At 38.2% G+C, this 27,932-nt stretch overlaps 1 protein-coding gene across 1 annotated transcript; it reads left to right on the top strand.

Annotated features, from left to right (window-relative positions):
• The first annotated feature begins 15,984 nt into the window (after positions 1-15,984).
• On the top strand, positions 15,985-16,500 carry LOC145099210 (uncharacterized). The gene has a single exon (XM_079036804.1). The coding sequence runs from the start codon at positions 15,985-15,987 to the stop codon at positions 16,498-16,500; it is 516 nt and encodes a 171-aa protein (XP_078892930.1).
• The last annotated feature ends 11,432 nt before the right edge of the window (positions 16,501-27,932 follow it).

Below are 27,932 nucleotides of genomic sequence, written 5' to 3'. Positions count from 1 at the left end.
CGCTTAACACAGTACGATACGTAGAAGTGTTAACATCAAAAGGAAAACAGAAAGCACTAGAACATTTACAAAGAGTACATTGTCAAAAACACTAGCGATATATAATCGTATACCAAACGTTTCTTTCAAATCGGCTAAAACTTTGTTCAGTAAAGAGTCCGTTACTATCATTCGTCATGAGTTGGCATGGTCCTTACCATACTAAGTTCATATGTTTCTATCGCCTCGACCGCCAAGTTCACGAAACCTTCGTCATTCGTATCGACAGTCCGACCTAAACCTCAGTTTTGTCTTTCATATTCGAAACCCCAAAGTACTCGTGCGAAGGGTACTTTGTCCCCCGAAGCCTTTTCGCCATATGTCTGCAGACCGTCACGAAATACCACTCGTCCAGCAGACCAAGTTCGAGCACAGAGGCTAAGGATGAATACAACCCACCTATTACCATTCAATGTATACGCGAGGGTGGTATATAATTATGATTAGGCAGATTTAGTATGTATGCTTCCGCACTATCTCCTGGTCCTTGTTTGGTTGTGGACCTGGGGCAGAGTCGCACATTCGATCGTCTTACTAATTTTAATTATATACGATTTGTATACATGAGATAATGATAGATGGACCGAGTATGAGTCCTATCATGAGCACTAAGGGCAAATTTTCCTATGTCTACGAGTGGGTATACCGCTAAGCAGAGGCAGAAGATTGCGTTGAGCTTCATAGTCAAGCTTCCCAAGATAACATGATCATTTTGAGTGACCGTTGATGGATTAAAACTGCACGTTCCTCGCAAATCGAAGAAAAAAGACACATTAATTAAGCTAATGGAACGCATGTCCGAGGGACTTGTTAGACTGATCGGTGTTCAAAAGTCTGATATCTCTATTTGAGATAATAGAATCACCTTCCAAATTAGGCAGTTACTTCATAAAATCCTCGAGGTCTAGGCTAGTCATGAGCATAGCCAACCATCCATGAAACGACAGATGGAATGATAGGACGAATTCAATCATTAGGAATTTTGTGGGAAAAATGTATTTCGACCGACCTTGGAGAGGTTTGGGATACCCAAATTGCCAACTAGTCAAGTCCCTTATCATATTAGCATTCGGAGTTGCTCCATTCGAAAACTTTCATTCGTTGAAAGTGCAGAGCCTTTTTGCACTGGACTAAATTAAGTGCCACGCGACTAGTTAGTTGCCAAACATCAGACAACATATTCACCGATCCAGAAATCGTTCAAGGAAACTACCAAGCAAAAAGTGCGAATCTACAAATGACCTAGAACTTCTAGAACCAACCAGGAAAGCTACGCCTTCCGTAAGAGCGAAACCTTTGGAACTCTAGGATGGTGATCACGTCAATTAGGGATCTCACCATAGAAGGACTTCAGGTGTTCCAGATGCATGGAATGCTAAATCCAAAGTGCTCAGAACCATGAGAGATTCATAATAGAATCGGCCTAACTGTTGGATTAATGTCTAAGTCCATAACTATAATTGGTAAGACTTGACCCGACCCGGCATGGTCCATTTGGGTTGCATACCATCATGCACTTGGATGAGAGAAATAAGACACTTATGGTTATTAACATATTATAAGTTCTAGTATATTAATAATAAGAATAATGAGATTATTTAATTAGTATTGATCAAGAATTAATCTAGGATTAATTAAGTGATCAAAAGAAGACTAATTAAATATATGGGTTGATTGTGTAAATCATCCATACTTGTATAGTGGGCTATTGCTCCATGGATAATCAAGTTGGGCTAAAACCCATAGGATGGTCCATGGATGCTCCATGGTGTATTTGTACCCATGGATCCAAGGAAATGGAAAGTCATGACAATTAGGGTTTACCCTAATTGTAACACTATATAAAGATCTTATTCTTGACAAAATTGGCAACTAGAATCACACTAGTATGATTCTAGAGAGGGCTAGCCGATTTTGATGAGTGTAGAATTCTCTCAAGTCATTCCAAGTGTTTTGATGATTGTGATTCCATTTGAGGTGTCACACTTGGGGCACTAGGCACTCTAGCTTCATGAAGACTTTCTACACCAAAGAGGTATGTATTCTATCTTGCTATAGTTATTGTTTTGTATGCTAGATTAGGATAATACCTTGGAAGTTCTTATTTGCATGTATAATAGAGAAAACATAGATCCAAGGTATTTAGGGTTGCATGTACACTTAGGAGTGTTAGAATGCTCAAAACCCAACAGTGGTATCAGAGCCTAGGCTTGCTTTCTCTTATACTTGATGCAAATTGCTGAAAAATGCTGAAAAACTCGATTTTCTGGCTTTCTGGGCACTGTACTCGCCGAGTCCACTGATGAACTCGCCGAGTACATGAGTAAAATCATCCTACTCGCCGAGTAGGTTGATGCCACTCGCCGAGTAGGAGCCCCAGACAGCATATATTCGAGGTTTTTGGCTAGAAATGGACTAGGAACATTACCCTAAGTTGTTTTTGATGTTATAAACTTGTTTTTGATGTGGTAATGTTCATGCTAATCCATTTTCAAAGATAATTGTCAATAGATTCATGTTTTGTATTAGTTTAAGGTTTAGACTAATTACATGAAAAAGTTTGATTTGAATTATCTTGTTCTTATGAGTTGCTTAGATTAATAGAAATGTTGAGTGAAATAGTTGTTTTCAATCCATTTTAATCTAAGAGTTGAGTATAAAATGTGTTTGTGTAACTTGTCCTCAAGTTACATGAAGAGTCACATTAAAGACTCATAAAAATTCATAAGAGTTGGCAATGGTTACAAAATGAAGAGTCTTGTGTCATTGAATAACTTTTTATGACTCCATAACTTGTCCTCAAGTTATGGAAGTTCAAGAGTCACTTCATTAAAGAAAAAATATGTAACCATAATTAAATCCATAAGTTATAAAATAAAGAAAAAGTTAGTTCTTTTATTAGTTTAAAGTCTTCCATAACTTGCCCTCAAGTTATGGAACTTGAAGAGTTTTTGGATTAAAACTACTTTAAACACATAAGTTATGGAATTAATTAGTTTTGAATAGTTTCAAAACTTGCCCTCAAGTTTTGGAATTTGAAAAAGTTTTCAAGTATGAATACTTTAATTCCAAATTAGCCCTTAGAATTTTAAAAGTTAAAATTCAACCCTTATACTTTATAATATTATAAGTTAATAATATATATATATATATATGTATAAGAGTAAAGTCAGTCTTACCGCTAGTACGCCTCATTCACGAAGCCGGTCTATAAGGTGGGTATAAGGTTGTTGCCTATAAAATGGCAACTTAATGGGTGTCCACTCTCACCCACCGCTTGCTTGACCGGTGGAGGGTCGTTAGCCGAACGGGTTTGACAAGACTATAATTCTCCCTTCATTAAAAGTATTAATGAAAAATACTAAGTAACTAAACTCTTAATAATACCCAATCTTAGTTACTTAGGAAAAATGTGAATAAGGTGCTAATCCATGAAATTACACTTTACACTTTGTCTAAGTCGTTAGTGGAGCGTGTGTGGTTAACCGGCACACTAACTTGGACTTAACAAGGTAGGTAAAGGGTGACTTACTATTTATCATAGTATCGATGGAGCGTGTGTGGTTAACCGGCACATCGATTGAGGGGTAATTTATTAAGGGTACCAAGTGATTTGCATTGTTACTTCACACCTTGTTTTGTGATCCTCGGCATCCCAGTCACAAAACCTGAAGGGCACACTCGAGATTGAAACATGCCTTTGAAAAGTTCAATGAATCTCAAAGATCTAGGAGTTTCAAAACCAATTAAAACCTAATAATTCATTTCGTTTATCTTGGTGGAAATTGGTGAATCGTCATTCACCTACCTTCAAATATTTTATAGCTTGGATTACGGCATACCTCTTCTAAGTTGTAAAATAGTTTGTTGGGTCCTAGCCTTAATATTTCATATTGGGTGTCATATTAAGGACTTAAGATCAACTATCTTGAATATCTCCCAAAAGATGTCTGGTTTAGACACTTATGATCTTCCCAAATCTCTTGAAACAAGGTTTCCTAAATGAAGATGATGTCCTTTGGAAATCATACTTCTTTCACCTCCTCCAATTATTCTCCCTAACCCACAAGCTCTTGAAAAGTTTAAGGTCACTCAAGCCCTATTGGCAAGGCAAGGTCTAGGTGTGATCACATCTTGGAGATGTAGTCACATATTGACAAGCCGGGAGAGTTGGGTGTCAAAGTCTTGAGAAAGTTGGTGGTTCAATCACTTTCTAAGTCACATAGTGAGTTCCTTTGGGACACCTATGTAACAGACTATGACAAGACCCTTAATGATCTTATCTATTTGTTAAGATCAACTTCCTTAAAAACTTTATGGACATTGACAATAGTGACACAGGAAATCCAGAAAAAGCATTCTCTTCCCAATGGAAAGGGATCGGCCATAGTCAATACGGTTGACCAAATGGTAAAGAGAAAAAGCTAAGTCTGTGATAGTCCTGTGTGTCTTTATCAAAGGGTCCATATGTTTATATTGCCAAAGAAAGGGGCATTGGTTACGAAGCTGCCAAATTTACCTAAGGATGTTAAAGTCAATGAGTTTGACTCTACTTCAGGTAAAGTCCACTATCTAACTCGGTTAAGTTTCTATTCTGAGATTCTTGATACATGATGTGACTGGGTCACATGGTGATGTTTTAAGAATCAAAGAAAAGTGAAGAAACTTAAAAAAAGAATATGCTGAATCTGATGGCGTAGATGGATTTCTATCGCATAGTTTGAAGATCGGATTCTTGAGCTACTTCTTAGGAGTTATGATATATTGCTTAGGAATAGATAACAACAAGTTTTCATGTGCTTATGGATTGTAAGGATAAGTTTTTCCGCAAAGTTTTAAAATAAAAGGAAAATTTTTGATTTTATTTATTTTAAAATATCCTTACAATGCCATTTGAGGAAAAATTGTTGCTTATAAGATTCCATTAACAGCAAGAGTGGAAAATATGAAATTGATTCTTTCATTTGTGGTAATGTCTAAATTTACCAAATAAGGAAAGATTCTCATCACCCAAGTTTCAATTGGACCGGAACTTGGAATCATGCAAGTTGTATAGCATGATGAATGAGAACTTTCAAGTTTTGGAAAATTAAGACTAATTACTTGTTCACATGGATGTGTGAGTCAAGTAAAGGACTAAGGGATCGAGTACACATTCTTGTGCACTGGTGAAGTCCACCACAAAAAGATTGATAAAACTATTCGTCATGATTTACTTAAGTTCAGTAAATATGATTATACTTACAAGCTTAAGTGTAACTCTGAGACATTGGAAAAGGTTCCAATGTATGGCAGGGCGAATAAGAAGAATCAAATTAGGCAGAAGGATAAAAGTTTCTCATATCTGAAAAGATGGGAGAGTACTTTAGTATCAGTTTTGTGATCATCTTAATGATTAAGAAACCATATCAAAATTAGTTCTCTAAGGAAATCTTAGTGCATTCTTATGACTAAGAAGAGGAACTTGAATTGTTGAAATGGTTAAATCAAGAAGATGAGTCATACTTCGTTCCAATACAAGTCTTAGAGTCATACTCCAAGATTGTAACTCGAGTGACATGTCTCAAAAGAAGGTTTAAAACACTGTCAAATGTAAGAGTAAAAGTTTTCTACTCTTGTACATTTGAAATTGGTAAGTTGTGATGTTTTGGATAAAACAAAGACCAACTTAGGCCAATTGTGTGAAGTGTTTGTCTTGATTAGAATCCACACTATATCTTGGATATTTGACAAGGCAGTCTTATATGTCAAGAGGACAGTGGGAGTCTTAAAGGTCTTGAAAGTCTCAAGAAATAATCAAGAATAAAACCTGAAGTTCTTCACTAGCACACGACTTGAGGTTTATAACCTATCGTGTTGACATATATGTGCCCATTCCAGTTAAAGTTGGCTTTGCATATGAGTTCTTAGAGTTCTCAATTGGTTGCACAACAACTTGGAAGCAATGGTAGGCCCTTGAGCTGCCAGGTGGCAAGAAATTAAGATTGAGTTCAGTCCATATGAGTTTGGATTTGTCATTATCCTTGTCTTGTGACTATGATTTTGACAATTCACATGGATAAGAACACATACACCAGTAAATCTAAGTGTCATAAGGTTTCTCTCCGATTCATGAAAATGATGGTGAGGAAACACTTTCACTAAGTAGATTTTAGCTAGATAGCAATTGTGATATTTGCATTCTCAAAGTCGTTAGTGGAGCGCGTGTGGTTAACCGACACACTAACATGGACTTGTGAGAAGTGGCAAAAAGGTCTAAACATTATGATTACGGCATCCCTCTTCATAATTGTTTAGATACACAAGTGTGCTATCTAAGGGAAGGTGTATGATTTTGATAAAGTCTTATCAAAACAATCTAGTATCAGAAATCTGAACTTTGGTAAGAAAGTCAATGAAGTATTGATTTCTAGAAGTCCAGGTGATTTCTGAGAACATGTCAAAGCTAGTGGGAGCATAAGTGATATGCTAATAATCATCATGTTAGTGGGAGCATGATAATTATGATAAGTATTGCAAGTTAGCAATGTTAATTATAGAAAACAAAAGTTTCAATTGGGAAAAGTTGTTTTGCTATAATTAAGGGAGAGGAAATTATGCTTCATCTCAAATCTATAAGCTTAGATCGTGAGGTTTTAATCATTTAGTCAAGGATATATATGAATTTCATGTTGGAATGGCTCAACATAAGGAAATTCTATATATGGGTCCATTATTTGCGTTCTAAAATTCGATTATGATTACGGCATCCCTTTTCATAATCTGAATTACGAGAACTTGGCAAATTGAAATGGACATATTATAGCAAAAGACTAGTTTAGTCTTTATGTGAGACATCATGAATCGTGTCCCATATGCTTCGGATATAGGATCGATTACATGTGCTATAATCATCCGTTCTAAAATTTTCAAAATGCCTGGGGCATTAAGAAGGGAAAAGGTTTAGAACTGGATATGACTAAAAGGATTAAACAATTGTCGAGAACAATCTAAGGTTTACCAAAGATTGGTTGCTCAAGGACAGTTGGAAGTATAGTGATAATTCTGGAAGGACCATATTGACATAGTCTGTAAGGAGGCAACTCTTGTTCAGAAGTGATGGTCAAAATGGAATCTGGAAATGTTTCAAAGTTAGAATTTTCAATCTGTGTAAGATTAAGGAAACTTAATGCAAGAAGGATGTTTCCAAGGAGCTGATCTCCTTTGGAATACTCTGTAATGATTGTTGCCAAGTCTTTATGACTTTGTGCATAATCATTACGAGAGGATCAATGCATATAAGTTTAGAATCTAACAGATTTCAGTAAATGGCATGAATTTGGAATTCTTGCATTTGCAGTAAGGATTTGGGAGTGTGAAAAGAGAATCGTTGAAGCTATGTTCAATTGATCTAGTTCACAAAGTAAAGATCATAGACAAACATAGTATGCATACTTGGTGTATGGCATGACTAGTGTTTAAGAAAACATAGTGTACATGCTTGGAGCATGGGACAACTGTTGTTTTAAATTCAAGAATAAAGTTGATAGCTGAAACAGTATACAATGAATAATGTGTAATCATATGGTGATAAATAAAAGGTGTTTTATTTATGATCAAAGGGTTGATACCATATTGAATTCAATTATTATTGTGTTTCATTTTGCATGTTTTGACTTCCCGAATAAACTGGGTTATTCTTCCGGAATGACTAAGTTATTCAAACTATCCACAGTCGGTCATATGTTGGAAGTAGATATGAATTAAGACTGTCATGGGTTGGCTTGTAGAGGTCTAAGGTGTTGGACAAGGCTACAACACTCATGAGTGCTCATAAGTTCTGAGTATTGGATTCAACCCGCGCTCATTGGAATCACTTCATGGATTTTATCACGAGTGATCATGAGATGATAATATCTTATATTCTTCATACCTAGAGATATGAGTTGTTACTATGAATTGATAGTACATTGATTGCACGAAACCGCATTTGGTAACTCTGTGCTATAAAACGTGCCTTTGTGTATGATTCAACAAGTAGTAGAACAAGCCATATGAGTCGAAGTTTATCCGTTCCTTTTACCTTCGGGATAAAAGTGATATCTGTGGGCCCCTCGATGATTTGATGATGACAAATGGAAGTGCTCGGCCGGGCCAGGACTGATTTGATTTGTTCAATTAGTCAGTCGTCATAAATCGGAAATCGGGAAACAACAAATGGACAGAGAGAATGATTATAATCCATGTCTCAGTCCATATGATATCTAGAATGGAGGAATATATGATCCCTTATCTAATGGACAAGTCACTGACAAAGGTCAGAGTTCATCTACAAGGTCAGAGTTCGACAGAAGCTTTTTGAGAGCTACGATTGCCGGTTGGTTCCTGAAGTCATACGCAATAATAGTTTTAGACTTATCCAAGTGGGAGACTGTTGGATTAATGTCTAAGTCCATAACTATAATTGGTAAGACTTGACCCGACCCGACATGGTCCATTTGGGTTGCATACCATCATGCACTTGGATGAGAGAAATAAGACACTTATGGTTATTAACATATTATAAGTTCTAGTATATTAATAATAAGAATAATGAGATTATTTAATTAGTATTGATCAAGAATTAATCTAGGATTAATTAAGTGATCAAAAGAAGACTAATTAAATATATGGGTTGATTGTGTAAATCATCCATACTTGTATAGTGGGCTATTGCTCCATGGATAATCAAGTTGGGCTAAAACCCATAGGATGGTCCATGGATGCTCCATGGTGTATTTGTACCCATGGATCCAAGGAAATGGAAAGTCATGACAATTAGGGTTTACCCTATCTGTAACACTATATAAAGATCTTATTCTTGACAAAATTGGCAACTAGAATCACACTAGTATGATTCTAGAGAGGGCTAGCCGATTTTGATGAGTGTAGAATTCTCTCAAGTCATTCCAAGTGTTTTGATGATTGTGATTCCATTTGAGGTGTCACACTTGGGGCACTAGGCACTCTAGCTTCATGAAGACTTTCTACACCAAAGAGGTATGTATTCTATCTTGCTATAGTTATTGTTTTGTATGCTAGATTAGGATAATACCTTGGAAGTTCTTATTTGCATGTATAATAGAGAAAACATAGATCCAAGGTATTTAGGGTTGCATGTACACTTAGGAGTGTTAGAATGCTCAAAACCCAACACTAACAGCATGCAAGTCCCATCTATTTAGGGAATTCGATACATTTCACCCTATCCTGCCACGTATATAGAGATTTGAAAAAACGGTTGACGGTCAGAACTTTTATCATTCCACTAAAGTAGATCGATGCAAGCAAAAGCCTCGTCTCGGGATAGAAATCTGTAGAAATCTAGTTAAGTGAAGGAAACCCTCGGAAACCCTAGTCAGTAGAGTCCAGCAAACGAAAATGAAACTGTACCTCGTGGCGAAAGTCTTCTAACGCATCTTCAAGGGACCTGATTTCACTAGAGATTGGGTGAACCTGATGAATCATGAGTATCCGTACCTTCCATCTCATTCATGTATATTGTGCAAGCTCTAATTTCGAGACGAAATTCCCTCTAACAAGGGGATGATGTGACAACCCGAATTTTTTTTGCTTTGAAAGCTTAGTCAGTTAACTCAACTAAGTGTCAGACTCATAGCTAAATGAGTTCTAGCATTGTTACAGGTCATTCTAAGGATTTTTAGCCCAGTACATTCATGGAATAAGTGTTTGGAAGTATCAATGGAAGTTCTAAGCCATCCAGCAAACCGTAAACCTCCTCAAAGGTCGAGACCTTGAGTTTACGGTCAGGGTGACCGTAAACTCGTCCCTATATATATGGTGGATGATCATTTCAGTCATTATTTTCCTTTCCAAGCCCAGAACTCGATTTCTCTCCCAAGGATATTAAGGTTTTGCTTCCAAACTTCAATAATGTAAGTGATTCCTTCCCTTTTGGAGTTAATACATATCTTCTTCTTGATTCACTCTTGAATTCATCCACAAATATCATCTTTTGAGCCAAGATCTTCAAGATCCTCAAGAACACTTAAGTGTTTTGGGCCGAAAACACCCTCATTTACCTCCAAATCATGAGTACCATTCTCCTATACTTGTATCTGGTTAGGATTCTTGTTTATGGACTTGAAATCGTCACTTTATCCAAGAAAAAAGGTGTTTACAATCTAAGTGTATCTCCTTAGACCGTAAACCTTAATGAAAGGTGCATTAGAGACCTTAAACCCTCCTAAAGCCTAGGATGGAACTTAGAACCCTTTGAAATGCTCGGAAATCATCTTATGCATAAGAGGATGTGAGTTTACGGTGGTAAACTCACTAGACCGTAAACCCTATGACCGTAAGGTCATTAGACCGTAAACACATGGGACCATGAACCCATGGGACTGTAAACACATGGGACCGTGAACCCATGGAACCGTAAACACATAGGACCGTGAACCACCTTGACCGTAAACTCTTATGGTCATGCCACATGGACCATAAACTCAATAGGGTGGCCATACACCCTAGTTATGCAATCATATGTGATTGTATCCCTTAAATCTTAGAGTTTCCTAGTCTATAAGGGTGTTACCCTTCTTAATTAGTTGTTTAGACACTAATTACATACACATTAATGTCATTATATGTTATTAGGATCTTTGTATGCTCAATGTTACACGTGACACTCTGTATAGCACCCGATTCCTGGTACACATTTAATTCAAGCATTTTTATGTTTTTCTCTAGGACTCGATGAGTTAGAGGACCCACTCGTTGAGTAGAGTCGAGATCTGCAGACATCTTAAGGGATCTACTAGACGAGTCGGGAGATGGACTCGGCGAGTAGGCGCTGTGCGAGTAAAACCCTAAATCTGAGGGTTTGCACCTATATAAAACACCTTAAGTCAGCCTCCCTTGTCCCTAACACTCCCTTAGAGTTGGATATTAAAACCCTAGACGTTTATGTGTGTGTTAAGGCCATTTTGCTGCTCTTGGTTGGTTTGTGAAGCTTGGAAGGAAGGAAGAAGCTGGGAAATTCAAGTTGGGGCTTGTTGATTCAGATATCTTACTTCATCTTCAGCTTGAGCAAGGTAAATGCCCCTGTTTTGGTCTTTTTTTGGTTGTTCATCTTTAGGGCTTAGATTCATGGTGCAATTAGGGCTTATTAAGCCATTTTCGGATTTGTAAGGTGATTCATGGGGTTTAAACTTCCAGATCTGAGTCATTGGAGGGGTCTCATGGCATAAAGGTGCCAACTCTATGGCCATGAGAGCTCCATGCACCTCGTAGAGCACTTTGTATGGATTTTTGAGCTAAAAACCCCATGCATGTGCATCAAGTTTGGAACTTTACGTATAAAATGGACATTAGGAGGCCAGATCTATGGTTTTGGTGTGTTAAATCCCATTTAGATCGACTGTATAGAAATGGTCAAGGTTGGACTCGGCGAGTCGTTCTTGAGACTCTGCGAGTCAGTGCGCTTTCAGCCATCTTAAACCCTTCTGCGATGGTCAGTTGTTAGAAAAGGGAGTCCCATAACTGCTTAGATGTGTTGGGAGACCTGGAGTTCATAGGACTCAACGAGTGCTAAAACTGACTCGGCAAGTCCAAGGCAATCTCCTTATGGTTGAAGATGAACTCGACAAGTTGTTCATACAACTCGGCGAGTCAAGGATAGGACTTATTTATCAGAAGAAGGTGAACTCGACGAGTTGTTCATATAACTTGGCGAGCCGGATAAAGGTTCATTCAATGTTCATATAGATGAGGAGCTCGTCGAGTTGTTGCTGAACTCGACGAGTAGAGTCGTGGATAAGGACGAGTAAAGGGTTAGGGACTCGACGATTTGACGGCCCAACTCGGCGAGTCGGGTCAACTGGAAGATGACTTTGACTTGGACTTGGTTAGGGGTAAAATAGTCATTTTACCATAAGAGTACATATCAGATTCTGACTGAGTGTTTTGTGGGGATTATAGCCGGACGATTTCCGGAGCAGCAGCCGACAGAGGTTTCCCGCACAGATTATCAGCAGCTACTCGTATGAGGTGAGTTACCTTGCAGTAGCGGTGGGTCTAAGGCCAAAATGCTGGCCCACCAGTAGGAGTCGTATGTTAGGTGATTATCCTTGTGATATTCACCTAGGATTGCGAATACCTGATATGTTTATATGCTAGCATGATATGCGTTTATGTGGTAGTAGTAGGGGGTGAAATAGTCCCCGGTAGTCGGGTGAAATAGACCGACGGGTATGTCAAGCACCCCAGAATGGATTGACCTGGGTAAGTCAGACACCCCAGAATTGTCTGACAGTACATTATGTTATGCTATGTGTTTATGTGGTAGTAGTAGTAGGGGGTGAAATAGTCCCCGGTAGTCGGGTGAAATAGACCGACGGGTACGTCAAGCACCACAGAATGGCTTGACCTGGGTACGTTAAACACCCCAGAATGGTTTGACATGGGTAAGTCAGGCGCCCCACAATTGCCTGACAATATATTGTATGGTATGTGGTATAATGGGGGAACTCACTAAGCTTCATGCTTACAGTTTTTAGTTTTGTTTCAGTTACCTCTTCAGCGAAGGGGAAGGAGCCGACACGGTAGCTGCACATCATACACACACCTCAGATTCCGCATTATGAGATTCCTTGGGATTGTACTCTAACATTATCACTATTTTACGATTTGGGTTTTCAGACATTATACAATGTTTTATGAGATGTTATGATTCGACAATATTTTCCTACGAATGTTTGATTAAATTAATTAATTAAAATGAAATTTTTGGATGTGAAAATTGGGTCGTTACATTCTACAATCATCTTTCAAAAATACTCCAGTATCACTCACTACAGGTGAGTTCATACCCCGTAATCAATCTTTTAAACTGTTTTAAATGCTTATAAGGGGGAGAATACAAGTTGAACACAATGATAATTGTGTAAATGTTTGTTATAAACATCTTTCAAAAGATGGCTTATGTCTTTTATAAGTGATCAAAACATTTCCAAAACTCTTTTAAAGTTAGGTTACCTTATAGTTAACAAAACTCCATTTTAAAAGTACAAGCATAACTTAGTAGTAAAATGAGTCTTTCCTTCAAGTCAGTATCAGTTCAAGTGAACATACAAATAAACTATAATAGGTATATGTTAGGGGTTCAATTCATACAATAACTAGTACAGAGAAGAATATACTATAACAAGTACAGGGAGGAATATACTATAACAATAACAGACAAACAAATCAAGTATTACACACTTATACAATTTCCCTAGTATTCTAGGAAGACATTGTATCCTTAGCTCATTGTTTGTAACAAATTAGGGTATTAATATATCTTTCCGCATTTGCGTTGACACTAGTACGATTACACGTACTTGGGTTAGCAAGCACAAGGTGATAAAATATAATAATATATCTTTACGTGTTTGCGTTGACACTAGTACGATTACACGTACTTGGGTTAGCATGCACGAGGTGATAAAATATAATAATATATCTTTTTGGGTTTGCGTTGACACTAGTACGATTACACGAACTTGGGTTAGCAGGCATGAAGTGATAAAATATAATGATATATCTTTCCGGGTTTACATTGACACTAGTACGATTACACGTACTTGGGTTAGCAGGCACGAGGTGATAAAATATAATAATATATCTTTCCGGGTTTGCGTTGACACTAGTACGATTACATGTACTTGGGTTAGCAGGCACGAGGTGATAAAATATAATAATATATTTTTCAGGATCTGCGTTGACACTAGTACGATTACACGTACTTGGGTTAGCAGGCACGAGGTGATAAAATATAATAATATATCTTTCCGGTTTGCGTTAACCCTATCACGATTACACGTACTTGGGTTAGCAGGCACGAGGTGATAAAATATAATAATATATCTTTCTGGGTTTGCGTTAACCCTAGCACGATTACACGTACCTAGGTTAGCAGGCACGAGGTGATAGCAATATATTGAAACAAAATTATTTATACAGAGCACACTTATAAGTATCTGACAGTAATAAATAAAACATACACTTATACAAAACTCACATCAGTACCGACTAAGGTGTCAAAGTACAAAGTTTCATTACTTCTAGTAGTCGTCCAAACATACTTTTCAAATAGAACATTTGGTGTACAAAACTAGAAACTTACCAGTAAAGGGTGTAATCCATTTTATTAAACCAGTATAACTTAAAGGAGCTTAGGTGATTAATTCTATATTACCTTAGTTTATACATCAAGGTTATATATAATTAATACCCGATAGATAGTTAGATGTGTGTCTTCCGCCTCATTTCCTATTCCTTGTTTGGTTGTGGGCTTAGGCCAGATTCACACAATTAACTATCTATTCGTTATTAGATTATATATAGGTAGTATAACCTAAGAGATTATAGGATAAATCACTGTGGTTACTATTTTATTATAAAAATAAGGGTTTTCTTAAAAGAATCTATTGATCAAATATAAAGGAACTATTGCAATTAAATCCGTGAGTACCAAGTAAATACACCAGGGTTATATACAACAACGATCTAACAACCAATGGGATGTGTGCCATTCGCCTTATTTCATGTTCCTTGTTTGGTTGTAGTCTTAGGGCAGATACACACAATCGATTGTTTGTTTACTTTGAGTTTTATATAACTTGTATCCATTTAGTACTCATAGAAAGGATTGTAGAGTCATTTTTACTTATCTTTCATCAAAGCAGGCAATACATGATTTTCTGGAGGAACAGGCAAACTTTTCTAAACAAAACTTACAATTTACTACAACTTACTAAGCTTTCTACAACTTACTCACATCACTAAAATCTTATGAACTCACCAGCTTAATTGCTGATCAACTCTTTCAAAATAGTTGTATTCTCAGGAAATTAGTAGACAGGTACGCGCTGGGAATTCAGAAGGTGGTGCAGTATAGCTTCAAGTCTTGTTTTGTTATTTACTTATGTACCATATGTTTTATGAACACCTACTTTGTAAGTACTTTCTTTCTAATGAAATGGTTGTTTATTACTTTGATTACTATGATGCATGTCTTGTGATACTAAACATGACGTCCTCAACCCCCGAACGTTTCTGCCGTTCCGGTTTTGGGGTGTGACAGATTGGTATCAGAGCATCGCAATATACTACAAAATACTCCACACCCTCTTGCAGGGTCATAATCGGTGCCTCGCGCAACTTCTATCTCTAGGTCATAAAAGCTGACTGCTGCTCAGGCCGCCAACGAAATGTGATAGTCTTCTGTGTCATTTTGGTCAAGGGAACTGCTATATTGGAGAAATCCTGAATGAATCTCTGATAGTAACCTACTAATCCAAGGAAACTATGAATGTTTGATGGAGACCTCGGAACCTCCCACCTCATCATCGCCTCAATCTTGACCGGGTCGACCAGAATACCGTTCTGGTTGACAAGGTGCCCCAGAAACTGCACCTCGCACAACTAGAACTCACACTTGGAGAAATTTGTGTACAATCTTTCCCTCCTTAGAGTCTCCAATACCTCCCTCAGGTTGTAAGGTCGAACCTTATAATATGATGATGTTTGAGACTGATCACTCAGCATCAGCATATGACTCAGCGTCAACGTCAGCGTATTAATTGTTCAGTGCATAGTTTCATATTCAGCATTTTGTAACAGATTTTGTACTTATCTAGTTTCCATAGTTTTCGTCTATTAGTTAGTTGGTATATCCCTGATTTGTAGGGATTTCCTAGATTAGTTCTATATAGTCTTTTGTACAAGTTTGTGAAAGGGACATCTTTCACAAACCCTAATAGCCGCTTTGTGCATTCGATAATCTCTTTGTGAGATTATCATTCTTAGTGAAAGTTTATCTTCGTGAATCCTCGTTGTTCTTGTTTATAGTCATTGTTTGATAATTTGTTTGATCTTAGGAACTTTCAATTGGTATCAGAGCAGTGTTCTCTTATCAAACAAATGGCTTCATCGTCTTCTTCTTTAAACTCATCAAATCATTCTTCTACTAAAATTCCTCCATTTGATGAAACCAATTTTGCTATGTGGAAAATCAAAGCTCTCTATGCATTGGAGTCTGTAGATGAAGACATGTTGGACATCGTCAATGATGGTCCATATGTTCCGATGTATCAGCCCTTGAAAAACAATGTTCCTGATGGTGACATGAAGAAAACACCTAGGGAGAACTGGACAACAGATGGCAAAAGAAAGAATGGTCTAGATGTACGTGCTCGGGCTGCAATCAGCTATGTTTTGCCATATAATATCTTTGGGCTGGTTCAGAACTGCATCTCAGCAAAAGAAATGATGGACACGCTGACTGTGTCTTTTGAAGGCACTGAGGAAGTCAGGGCCACTCAGATAAATGATCTAAACAGAAGGTATGAACATTTCTTTGCAAAGAAAGGTGAAACCCTAACTCAAACCTTCAACAGGTTTAATACTCTTGTTAATGATCTGCGGAGACTAGATTAGTTGAAGCATCGAACTGTTCTAGTGCAGAAGTTTTTGGATTCTCTGGGTGCAGGTTGGGAGAATCATGTTGATGTGCTGAAAAATAGTGAGAAGATCAGCACAATGGATTGACAAAGTCTTTATGGAAACCTTCGATACTATGAGGAATCCAAGCTCCAGAGAAAGGAGATGATGAAGGATGCTCAGCGTGAGTCATCAGTGGCATTATTTTCAAACAAAAAGCAAGTGTCAGAGTCAGACACTGAAAACCATTCAGACACTGATTCTTCTAAAAGTAAGACTGATGATATGGAAAAGGTAGTTGCTAGTGCTGCTTTCATTGTGAAGACTTTTGAGAAATCAGGCCGTAATTTCTCAAAGTTTCAGAAGAGGATGGATGGGAAATCTTCTAAAAGGTTAGATGCTGACAAGAAACATGTTACTGAAAAGAAAGGCAAAGCTCAGTGTTGTTGGATAAGGTGTCTAAGTCCATAACTATTTCGGGCTTGTACTTGACCCGACCCGGCATGGTCCATTTGGGTTGCATGGCACCATGCAATTGGATAGACTAAATGAGAGAAATAACACTTGGAGATTATTAATATATTATAAGTTCTAATATATTAATAATATTATTTGATTAGTTGATCAAGAATTAATTTGGAATTAATTAAGTGATCAAAGGATAACTAATTAAATATATGGGTTGATTATGTAAATCATCCATATCTTGTATAGTGGGCTAAAAGGCTCCATGGATTATCAAGTTGGGTTCTACCCATAGGATGCTCCATGGATGCTCCATGGGAGTTACAAACCCATGGGTCATGGAAATGAAGAGTCATGACACATTAGGGTTTACATGGTGTAACCCTAGATGTGCCAACACTATATAAAGATCCCATTCTCCACCAAAATCGGTTAGACAAAAGAAACTAGAGGGCTTGGCCGATTTTGAGAAGTGTGTGTTATCTCAAGAGTCTTTCCAAGAGCATTTGGTGTTGTGTGAAGCATTTGAGGCATCACACTTGGGGTGCTAGGCTCACAAGGTTTCAAGGAACACAAGCAACAACAAGGTAAGTTATTCTATCTATGATTCAAGTTAAAATTGTTCCCCATGTATGCTAGATAGGAATATAACCTTGGAATTCAACTTTGCATGATAATTAGACAAACATAGATCCAAGGTTATTAGGGTTGCATGTACACTTAGGAAGTGTTAGAATGCTCAAAACCCATCAGTGGTATCAGAGCCTAGGCTTGTTTGTTTGTTATTTGTGCTTAAAAGTTGAAGAAAGTCGAAAATCTTGTTGTCTGGCTGATGGACTCGGCGAGTCCATGGGGAGGACTCATCGAGTTCATGTGTATCTTCAACCTACTCGGCGAGTAGGTTTATGCACTCGGCGAGTAGGGTCGACAGAGTGCAGAATTTCGACTTAAGTTGCTGGAAATGGATTAGAATCATTACCCTAAAATGTTTTGGTACTTGAAAACTTGTTTTAGAAGGTGTAATGTCTTTTCTAACTCATTTACAACAACTAGTTATCAAAATTACAAAGTTAAATGTGATTTTGATTCTTGAAAGTGTTCATATTCATATTCTTGTTCTTATGATGTTTAGATGATCATAGGAATTATTTGTAACCTATGTGGTAGATTAATTCATGATCATAATGTGTTTTAATGGAGTCCATAACTTGTCCTCAAGTTATGGAAAACCAAAAGTCTCTTGGGTTAAAAACCATTAAAAGAACACAAGAGTTAGGAAAAATGAAAAAGACCTCATTTTATTACTCTATTAAACTCATAAGTTACAAGAAATGAAAAGTTTTGAAAGTTTACAACACTTGCCCTCAAGTTTTGGAACAAGTAAAGTTAAGTTAAAACTTTAGTTCCAACCCCTAGAATTTTAAAAGTTAAAATTCAACCCTTATACTTATATTATTATGATTTAATAATTATATATATATGTATAAGAACAAAGTCGTCTTACCGCTAGTACGCCTCATTCACGAAGCCGGTCTATAAGGTGGGTATAAGGTTGTTGCCTATAAAATGGTGACTTAATGGGTGTCCACTCTCACCCACCGCTTGCTTGATCGGTGGAGGGTCGTTAGCCGAACGGGTAAGACAAGGACTTATTAATTCTCATTCAAAGTATGATGAATATTATAAAGTAACTAAATGTTTTATTAAATTCCCAATCTTAGTTACTTTAGGAAAAATGTGAATAAGGTGCTATTCCATGAAATTACACTTTACACTTTGATTAAGTCGTTGGTGGAGCGTGTGTGGTTAACCGGCACACTAACTTGGACTTAACAAGGTAGGTAAAGGGTGACTTAGGGTTTATTATAGTATCGATGGAGCGTGTGTGGTTAACCGGCACATCGATTGAGTGATAAACTTTAAGGGTACCAAGTGATTTGCATGGTTACTTCACACCTCGTTTTGTGATCCTCGGTATCCCAGTCACAAAACTTGGAGGGCACACTCGAGATTGAAACATGGCTTTGAAAAGTTCATTGAATCTCAAAGAATCTAGGAATTTCTAAGAACCATTCAAAAACCTAATACTAAAATATTGCGGTTTTCGTGGTGGAAATTGGTGAATCGTCATTCACCTACCTTTCAAATATGATATAGCTTAGATTACGGCATACCTCTTCTAAGTTATATTATATTGTGATTGGATCCTAGCCTTAATACTACATTTGGGTGTTTTATTAAGGACTCTCTTATATCTAAACTAATCTTGTCCTCTTTCCTTCATATGTCTTTCAACAATGCTTCTGGCTCTAATGGCTCCTTTACCCTTATGAACTTGTATGGGAAAGTCACCTTTGATGGATCCAACTTCAATGAGTGGATCAGAAACATCAGGATGATTACCCGCTACGAGGACAAAGAATATGTCCTTGACAAGGAGCTTAAGGAGATTGATGAGTCCACTGCAACTCCTCAGGAGATCGCTGAATTTCGGGCACATGAAAGGGATGCTACGAAAGTGGCTTGCATCATGACGGCCACGATGACAACGGAACTCCAAAAGTCTTATGAGGATTTCTACCCTTATGACATGCACCAAGATTTGATGGAAAGATACCATCAAAGTGCAAGACAAGAGAGGTATGAAATCATTTGCTCCATGATAACAACCATGATGAAGGACGGGGAATCCGTCACGAGCCACATGCAGAAAATGCAAAGGTATGTGGATCGTTTGCTGAAGCTTAATGTGAACTTCCCGGAGGATCTTGCAATAGATATTATTTTGCATTCCTTACCATCGTGCTATGATCAATTCCGCATGACATATCACATGAACAAGGAAGAAGTCACCCTCAGCAAACTTCAGGGACTTCTCAAGACCGCAGAAACAGGTCTTAAGGGGAAGTCGGTTGCTATCAATCCTACTCAAAACTCTACTCCGGTTTTGGCAATTGGGAAGATGGAGGAAGAGAAAGAGATCTTCGAAGGGTACCAAGGCTCGGACCCTTGATGGCTCTTCTTCAAGTGGAACCAAGAAAGGTTTCATTACTCCTTCTTCTGACCCAAAAGAGGCTGAATGCTTCTATTGCCATGAAAAAGCTCATTGGAAGCGGAACTGCCCAAAATACCAACAAGATGTGAAGGATGGGAAAGTTAAACCCAACCATGCAGGTATTTACACTATCATTTCTAATAACTCACCCCATTCTAATTCTTGGGTCCTTGATACCGGGTGTGGTATTCACATTTGTTGTGACTTGCAGGGACTAACAAGAAGTGAGGATGTGGAGCAAGGAAGGATAAACTTGATCATGGGGAATAGGAAAGCTATACCTGTTACCAAGATTGGAGTTTATACTTTATCGCTAAGTAGTGGGTTTAGTTTAGATCTGAATAAGTGTTGTTATTCGCCAGGAATGGCAAGAAATATTATTTCCTTCCATGCTTTGTACAAACAAGGGTTTACCTTTTCATTTAATAATGAAGTTGGTGCTATTGATGCTTTCTTTAATAATGTTTTTTATTTTAAAGCATTACCTTGTGATGGTGTGTATGAAGCTGTATCTGTTGTTGATAACCTAGGAAATAATGTTTTATGTATTGATTCTACTAATAATAACTTGGATAAAGCATCTTTATGGCATTGTCGTCTTGGACATATAAGCAAGAAACGCATAGGCCAACTCCAAAAGGATGGAGTCTTGGAGTCGTTTGACCTAAAGTCAGATGATAGTTGCGAATCATGCTTACTTGGAAAAATGACAAAGTCACCCTTCACAGGTTCGTGTGAGAGGGGTGAAGGTTTGTTGGACCTTATACACACGGATGTGTGTGGACCATTCAAACATGCCACAAGGGATGCTAATCGTTATTATTTGACTTTTACTGATGATTATAGTAGATATGGATATGTCTACTTGATCAAGCATAAGTCAGAGACTTTCGAGAGGTTTAAGGAATTTAAACAGGAAGTCGAGAATCAATTGGGCAGGAACATTAAGATGCTTCGATCCGATCGTGGTGGTGAGTATCTTAGTTCAGAGTTCCTCGACTATCTAAGGGAATGTGGGATAGTCTCACAATTGACACCTCCCAGGACACCACAGTTGAATGGTGTGGCTGAGAGGCGTAATCGAACCTTGCTAGATATGGTTCGTTCCATGATGAGTCGAGCTACGCTACCAATCTCATTCTAGGGGTATGCCTTAGAGACTGCCGCCCATATTCTTAATCTAGTCCCTACAAAGAAAGTTGCCAAAACTCCTCACGAGATGTGGACTGGTAAAGTACCTAAACTATACCACATCAAGATTTGGGGTTGCGAGGCTTTCGTGAGACGCGAGACTCATGATAAGCTCGAACCTCGAAGCGAGAGGTGTATTTTCATCGGTTACCCACAGCGATCCTTTGGTTACCTCTTCTACAGACCTAGTGACAATGTGGTCTTTGTAGCAAGAAGAGGTGTCTTTCGAGAAAGAGAGTTTATAAGCCAAGGAGACAGTGGGAGGCAAATTGATCTTGAAGAAATTCAAGAATCAAGCGGTGAAGGAACTTCAAACTCTAGCCCTCAACTTGAGGAGGAAACTCCTGTTGAGCCAATTGACAAATCTGTACCTCTGAGACGTTCCACGAGAGTTAGGAGTGCACCTGAGCATTACTATGGATTCCATATTACTGCAGAAGGTGAGACACTTATTAGTGATGAAACACTAGTAAGTCAAGATGACCCTAACAGCTACGAGGAAGCCATGGCAGGCCCCGAGTCTGCTAAATGGAAGGAGGCTATGGATAGCGAGATACAATCCATGTATGACAATCAAGTTTGGAACTTGGTTGAAAATGTACCAGGTCGTAAGACAGTAGGGTGCAAATGGGTCTTCAAGAAGAAGACCGACATGGATGGTAAAGTACACACTTATAAGGCTAGACTGGTTGCAAAGGGCTTCTCTCAAATTCCTGGAGTGGATTATGATGAGACCTTTTCTCCGGTAGCCAAGATTAAGTCTATTCGGGTTCTGTTAGCCATAGCTGCATTTCATGACTATGAAATATGGCAGATGGATGTAAAAACCGCTTTCCTTAATGGAAAGTTGGCTGAAGATGTTTACATGAGTCAGCCAGAGGGTTTTGTCAGCAACGAGTACCCTAATAGAGTGTGTAAGCTTGAGAAATCCATTTATGGATTGAAGCAAGCACCTCGCAGATGGAATCTTTGCTTTGATGAAAAGGTCAAGGAATTTGGCTTTTCTAGGAGTGAAGATGAATCTTGTGTGTATGTCAAGGCTAGTGGGAGTATAGTTAGCTTTTTGGTATTGTATGTGGATGACATACTACTCATAGGAAACGACATTCCAACCCTGCAGGAAGTAAAGTCCTGGCTTGGGAAGTGTTTCACTATGAAGGACCTTGGTGAAGCTGCCTATATTCTAGGGATAAGAATCTTGAGAGATCGGAGTAAAAGACTAATTGGACTTAGTCAGAGTACCTACTTGGATAAGGTGCTGAAGAGATTCAGCATGCAGGATTCCAAGAAAGGAGAGTTACCCATCCAGAGTAACACCAGATTGAGTAAGACACAAAGCCCTAGCACTGAGGCTGAGATAGCAGAAATGAGTCGAACACCTTACGCTTCGGCTGTAGGATCGATCATGTATGCTATGACGTGTACTCGACCCGATGTAGATTTTGCCTTGAGCATGGTTAGCAGGTATCAGGCGAACCCTGGCAAGGCACACTGGACTGCGGTAAAGAATATCCTCAAGTACCTACGAAGGACTAAGGACTGGGTCCTTACCTTCGGTGGGAGTGATGACTTGAGAGTTGTTGGGTATAGTGATGCTAGCTTCCAGACTGATAGGGATAATTTCCGCTCTCAGTCGGGCTGGGTCTTTACCCTAAACCGAGGAGCAATTTCTTGGAAGAGTTCCAAGCAAGAGACAGTGGCAGATTCTACTTGTGAATCAGAGTATATTGCAGCTAGTGAAGCAGCAAAGGAGGCGATATGGCTGAAGAACTTCATTGGAGACCTTGGAGTTGTACCAGCTATTAAAAAGCCAATGGAAATTTTCTGTGATAGTGAAAGTGCTGTTGCCTTAGCCAAGGAACCAAGGGATCACGGGAGATCCAGACACATCGATAGAAAATACCATTTCATCAGACATCGGACCGAAGAAGGACTCCTCGTGGCAAAGAGGGTATCATCGGATGAGAACCCAGCAGATCCCCTCACGAAGGGACTGAGTAGGGTTAAGCATCTTCAGCATGCTCGGAGCATAGGGCTGAAGGATGATATAAGTTTTAGTAGTTAGATAACCCGGAAATTTGTAAAGTGTAATTGACATTTGATGATGAATAAAAGGTGTTTTATTTATGAGTAAAGTGTTGCTATCTCTTGTCAATCGTTTACTATATTTCTTTTGCATGTTTTGACTTCCAGAATAATTTTGTTTGGTATAACATATTATTCAAATCTCCACAGTCGGTCATATGTTGGAAGTAGATATGAATCAAGACTGTCATGTTTGGTTGTAGAGGTCTTGGACAAGGCTACAACAATCATGAGTGCTCATAAGTTCTGAGCATTGGACACAACCCACGCTCACTGGAATCACTTCATGGAATTTTATCTCGAGTGATCGTGAGACGGTAATATCATATAAGTCTTCAAACCTAGAGATATGATTTGTTACTTACAAGTTGGTTATGCATTGACTGTACGAAACCGCATTGGTAACTCGATGTTATAAAACGTACTTTTGTGTGTAATTCAATAAGTGGTAGAACAAACATATGAGTCGAAGTTTATCTGTTCCTTCTTGGATTAGAAGCTGGTATCTGGGCCCCTCGATGATTTTGTTTTGACCCATGTATCGGGCCCGGTCAGAACTAAGTTGATGTGTTCAATTAAGTTCTATGTCAAACAAATCAGAAATCGGGAAACAAATGCTGGACAATAAGCAAGACATGTTCCATGTATTTGTCCGGCTGATATCTAGAACAGAGGATTATATGATCACTTATCTTAAATGGCGTATCATCATCTTCTCAGTTCCGAGAGACCTTGAAAGAGCTACGATTGCCGGTCGGTTCCTGAAGTACTAGAGATATAGTTATTAGACTTATCCAAGTGGGAGACTGTTGGATAAGGTGTCTAAGTCCATAACTATTTCGGGCTTGTACTTGACCCGACCCGGCATGGTCCATTTGGGTTGCATGGCACCATGCAATTGGATAGACTAAATGAGAGAAATAACACTTGGAGATTATTAATATATTATAAGTTCTAATATATTAATAATATTATTTGATTAGTTGATCAAGAATTAATTTGGAATTAATTAAGTGATCAAAGGATAACTAATTAAATATATGGGTTGATTATGTAAATCATCCATATCTTGTATAGTGGGCTAAAAGGCTCCATGGATTATCAAGTTGGGTTCTACCCATAGGATGCTCCATGGATGCTCCATGGGAGTTACAAACCCATGGGTCATGGAAATGAAGAGTCATGACACATTAGGGTTTACATGGTGTAACCCTAGATGTGCCAACACTATATAAAGATCCCATTCTCCACCAAAATCGGTTAGACAAAAGAAACTAGAGGGCTTGGCCGATTTTGAGAAGTGTGTGTTATCTCAAGAGTCTTTCCAAGAGCATTTGGTGTTGTGTGAAGCATTTGAGGCATCACACTTGGGGTGCTAGGCTCACAAGGTTTCAAGGAACACAAGCAACAACAAGGTAAGTTATTCTATCTATGATTCAAGTTAAAATTGTTCCCCATGTATGCTAGATAGGAATATAACCTTGGAATTCAACTTTGCATGATAATTAGACAAACATAGATCCAAGGTTATTAGGGTTGCATGTACACTTAGGAAGTGTTAGAATGCTCAAAACCCATCAAGTGTTTTAACTGTGGTAGCACTGATCATTTTGCAAAAGAATGCAAGCAAAGAAGAACCCAAAGCTCGGAGGAATACTAGAAGCAGAAGTACAACAAGTTGGTTGAGAAGTTGAAAGTAGAGAACTTGGAACATAAAGTTCTTGTCGCTGAAGAAGAAAAATGGAAGACTGATGAGGAGTCATCAGATGATGAGGTTAAATGTCTGATGGCTAAGATAGAAGATGCTGATGAATGTGAAGTCAGCAACAGTTCGTTTGATGCTGATATGTCTAATGCAGTTGAAAACTCCAGGAAGCACAACACTGATTCCCCTTCAATGATATAGGTTCAAAATTTTGTTTCCTATTCAATGAATGAAAAAATCAAAATGTTTGAGTATTTGGGTGTTCTTAATTCTAAGAAGAATCAAATCATAAGGGATATGCAGAATCAAATTGATCTTCTTAAAACTGAACTATCCTTGAAAAATAACATTATTGACACTACTCAGGAAAATCTAAGAGTTACTAGTTTATCAAATTCCTCGCTGTCTACTGAAATTGATAAAGTTAAAGACCTCTTGAACAAAGAACAAACTGTGCTACAACTTTGGGCTAAATCTCACAAAAATGTTATTATGTCATTTCTGCTCAAATACCTCATTCATGTGAGAAAATTCTTGGGGTAAATTTTGCTGAAGCTGAAAAAGTTTTTAAATCTCAAGAAAAAGAATCTGAATTTTATTCCATGAATGAATTGAAAGATAGTTTCAAAAACAAGTTTATCAGCAACACTTTTGTTAATCAGAGTCTCATTGATGAATACTGTGTTACTGATTCTAATGGTGTTACTGAGTGTGATATTGAAATTACCGGAATTGATCCTACTTCTTACCCTGCACATCTTGAGAGACCAACTCCTCTCACTGAAAATATTATCGCATTTCCTATCTCAAATGGAGTGTTTCATGCTGTTCATGAACAACTTAAGCATTATCCTGATTGCAGTGTTTTAGTGCATAAGTCTAAATCTGATACTGATGTCAGCTCCTTATCCATCACTGATCATAGTTCTTCTGACACTGAATTCAGTTGTAATTAAATGTCAAACAAAAGGACTCAAAGTTCACTTGGTGGATCTTACTAATCCAAATGTGTTAAATCTAGAAATCTGCTCACCAAGAAAAACTTTGGTACTAGAGTTTGTTACAGATGTGGTGACACCTCTCACAAGATAAGTGAATGCAAGTTTGATAAAACATCTTTAAGAGCTGACAACATCAAAGTTAGAAATGAAAGATGGACTCTTAAATCAAATTCTTTGAACCGTCTTCCTAAAGAGTGCTATAATATATTGTCAAATAACTTTGTGAATGACCCATTTTACAATGGGTCAGTGTGTTCTAACTAGTTTCTTAGCACTGCAGGGTCAAGAGCATCTTTGGTACTTAGACAGTGGTTGCTCAAGACATATGACAGGATCCAAGTCTCTCCTGGAAGACTATGTCAAGAAAACTGGTCCTGCAGTAACATACAGAGACAATGGAAAGGGGTTTACTAAAGGATATGGGAACATCAAGTGCAATAATGTGGTGTTTCAGAATGTTTCATATGTAAAGGGTCTCAAACACAATCTTATCTCAATCAGCCAATTATGTGATGCTGATTATGAAGTTCATTTTACAAAGAAGGAAGGAAGAGTCATCAACACTGACAAGAACATTGCACTCTCAGCAAGTAGAAAAGATGATATATATGTTCTTGACATGTTCTCAAGTGACAAGGCACTGATGCAATGTTTCTTTACCAAGTCTCAAACGAATCTCAGCTGGATTTGGCACAAAAGGTTCTCTCATTTGAACTTTAAGAATCTATCTAAAATATCCAATCAAGATCTAGTTAGAGGTCTCCCAAAATTCAGCTTTGTCGAAGACAAGATGTGCTCAGCGTGTGAACAAGGAAAGCAAACCAAGTCATCATTCAAACCCAAGTCATGTTCTAGCATATCTGTTCCTCTTTATTTACTACACATGGACTTGTTTGGACCTATTCCTGTTCGTTCCCAAGGAGGAAACAAGTATACGTTGGTGGTTGTGGATGAGTTTACCCGATTTACATGGGTGGTTTTCTTGAAGAAGAAAGGTCAAGCTGTACAGGAAATTATCTCAGTGATTCGACAAAACGAGACGCTGACTGGTCTCAAAGTTAAGCAGCTAAGGAGTGATCATGGCACTGAGTTCCGGAATTCGACTCTTGAAGACTTTTGTGATTTTAAAGGTATTGGGCAGAACTTTTCAGCTCCTCGCACGCCTCAACAAAATGGAGTTGCTGAACGAAGAAATCGAACACTGATTGAGGCAGGAAGGACCTTAATGATTCATGCTGGTCTTCCTATGTCGTTTTGGGCTGAAGCTGTTAATACAACATGTTATACTCAGAATCGCTCTCTAATTCACAGGGTTCACAAGAAGACACCATATGAGATGCTGAAAGGTCGAAAGCCGGACGTATCCTTCTTTCACGTGTTTGGATGCATTTGTTATATTCTTAATCAGCGCGACCCCAGATCAAAATTTGAGCCTAAGGCTGACAAAGGTATTTTTGTTGGATATTCATCTATTTCAAAGGCTTTTCGTGTTTTTCATGTGAACATGCAATGTATTGAGGAATCCATTCATGTAAAGTTTGATGAAGAATCCTACACTGATGAAAAAGTAGCTCATTCCCTTTCTATTTTTTAAGAGCTTCTCTCCGGTCCATCTGATCAAGTCTCACATACTGAAGAAGAAGCTGTCATTCCTGATCCTATCGTTTCAGACCCAAGTCATGTCAATCAAGGCACTGCGGTCAGCACGACAACTCTTTTGTCAGATGCTGATGAAACCCTTGAATCTGAAGACTCTCCTGTAACTGATGTTCCTTTCATTGATAACTCTTCAGCGTTAAACTCATTGGAATCAGCTCCAGAACATTGAGATCACCCTGTTGATCAAATTATTGGGAATCTTCATGATGGTGTCCAAACCAGATCTCGTGTATCTAATAATTTTTGCATGTATGTTAACTTTGTTTCA

The sequence above is a fragment of the Lactuca serriola genome, chromosome 4, assembly GCF_051521515.1.
Source record: "Lactuca serriola cultivar US96UC23 chromosome 4, Lser_US96UC23_V15, whole genome shotgun sequence".
Lineage (NCBI taxonomy): Eukaryota > Viridiplantae > Streptophyta > Magnoliopsida > Asterales > Asteraceae > Lactuca > Lactuca serriola.
Note: the sequence above shows the minus strand (reverse complement) of the source record. Positions and strands in the feature narration are given on the sequence as shown.

Coding starts and splice junctions, on each gene's coding strand:
- LOC145099210 (XM_079036804.1), top strand. CDS start 15,985: ATGGCTTCATCGTCTTCTTCTTTAAACTCATCAAATCATTCTTCTACT.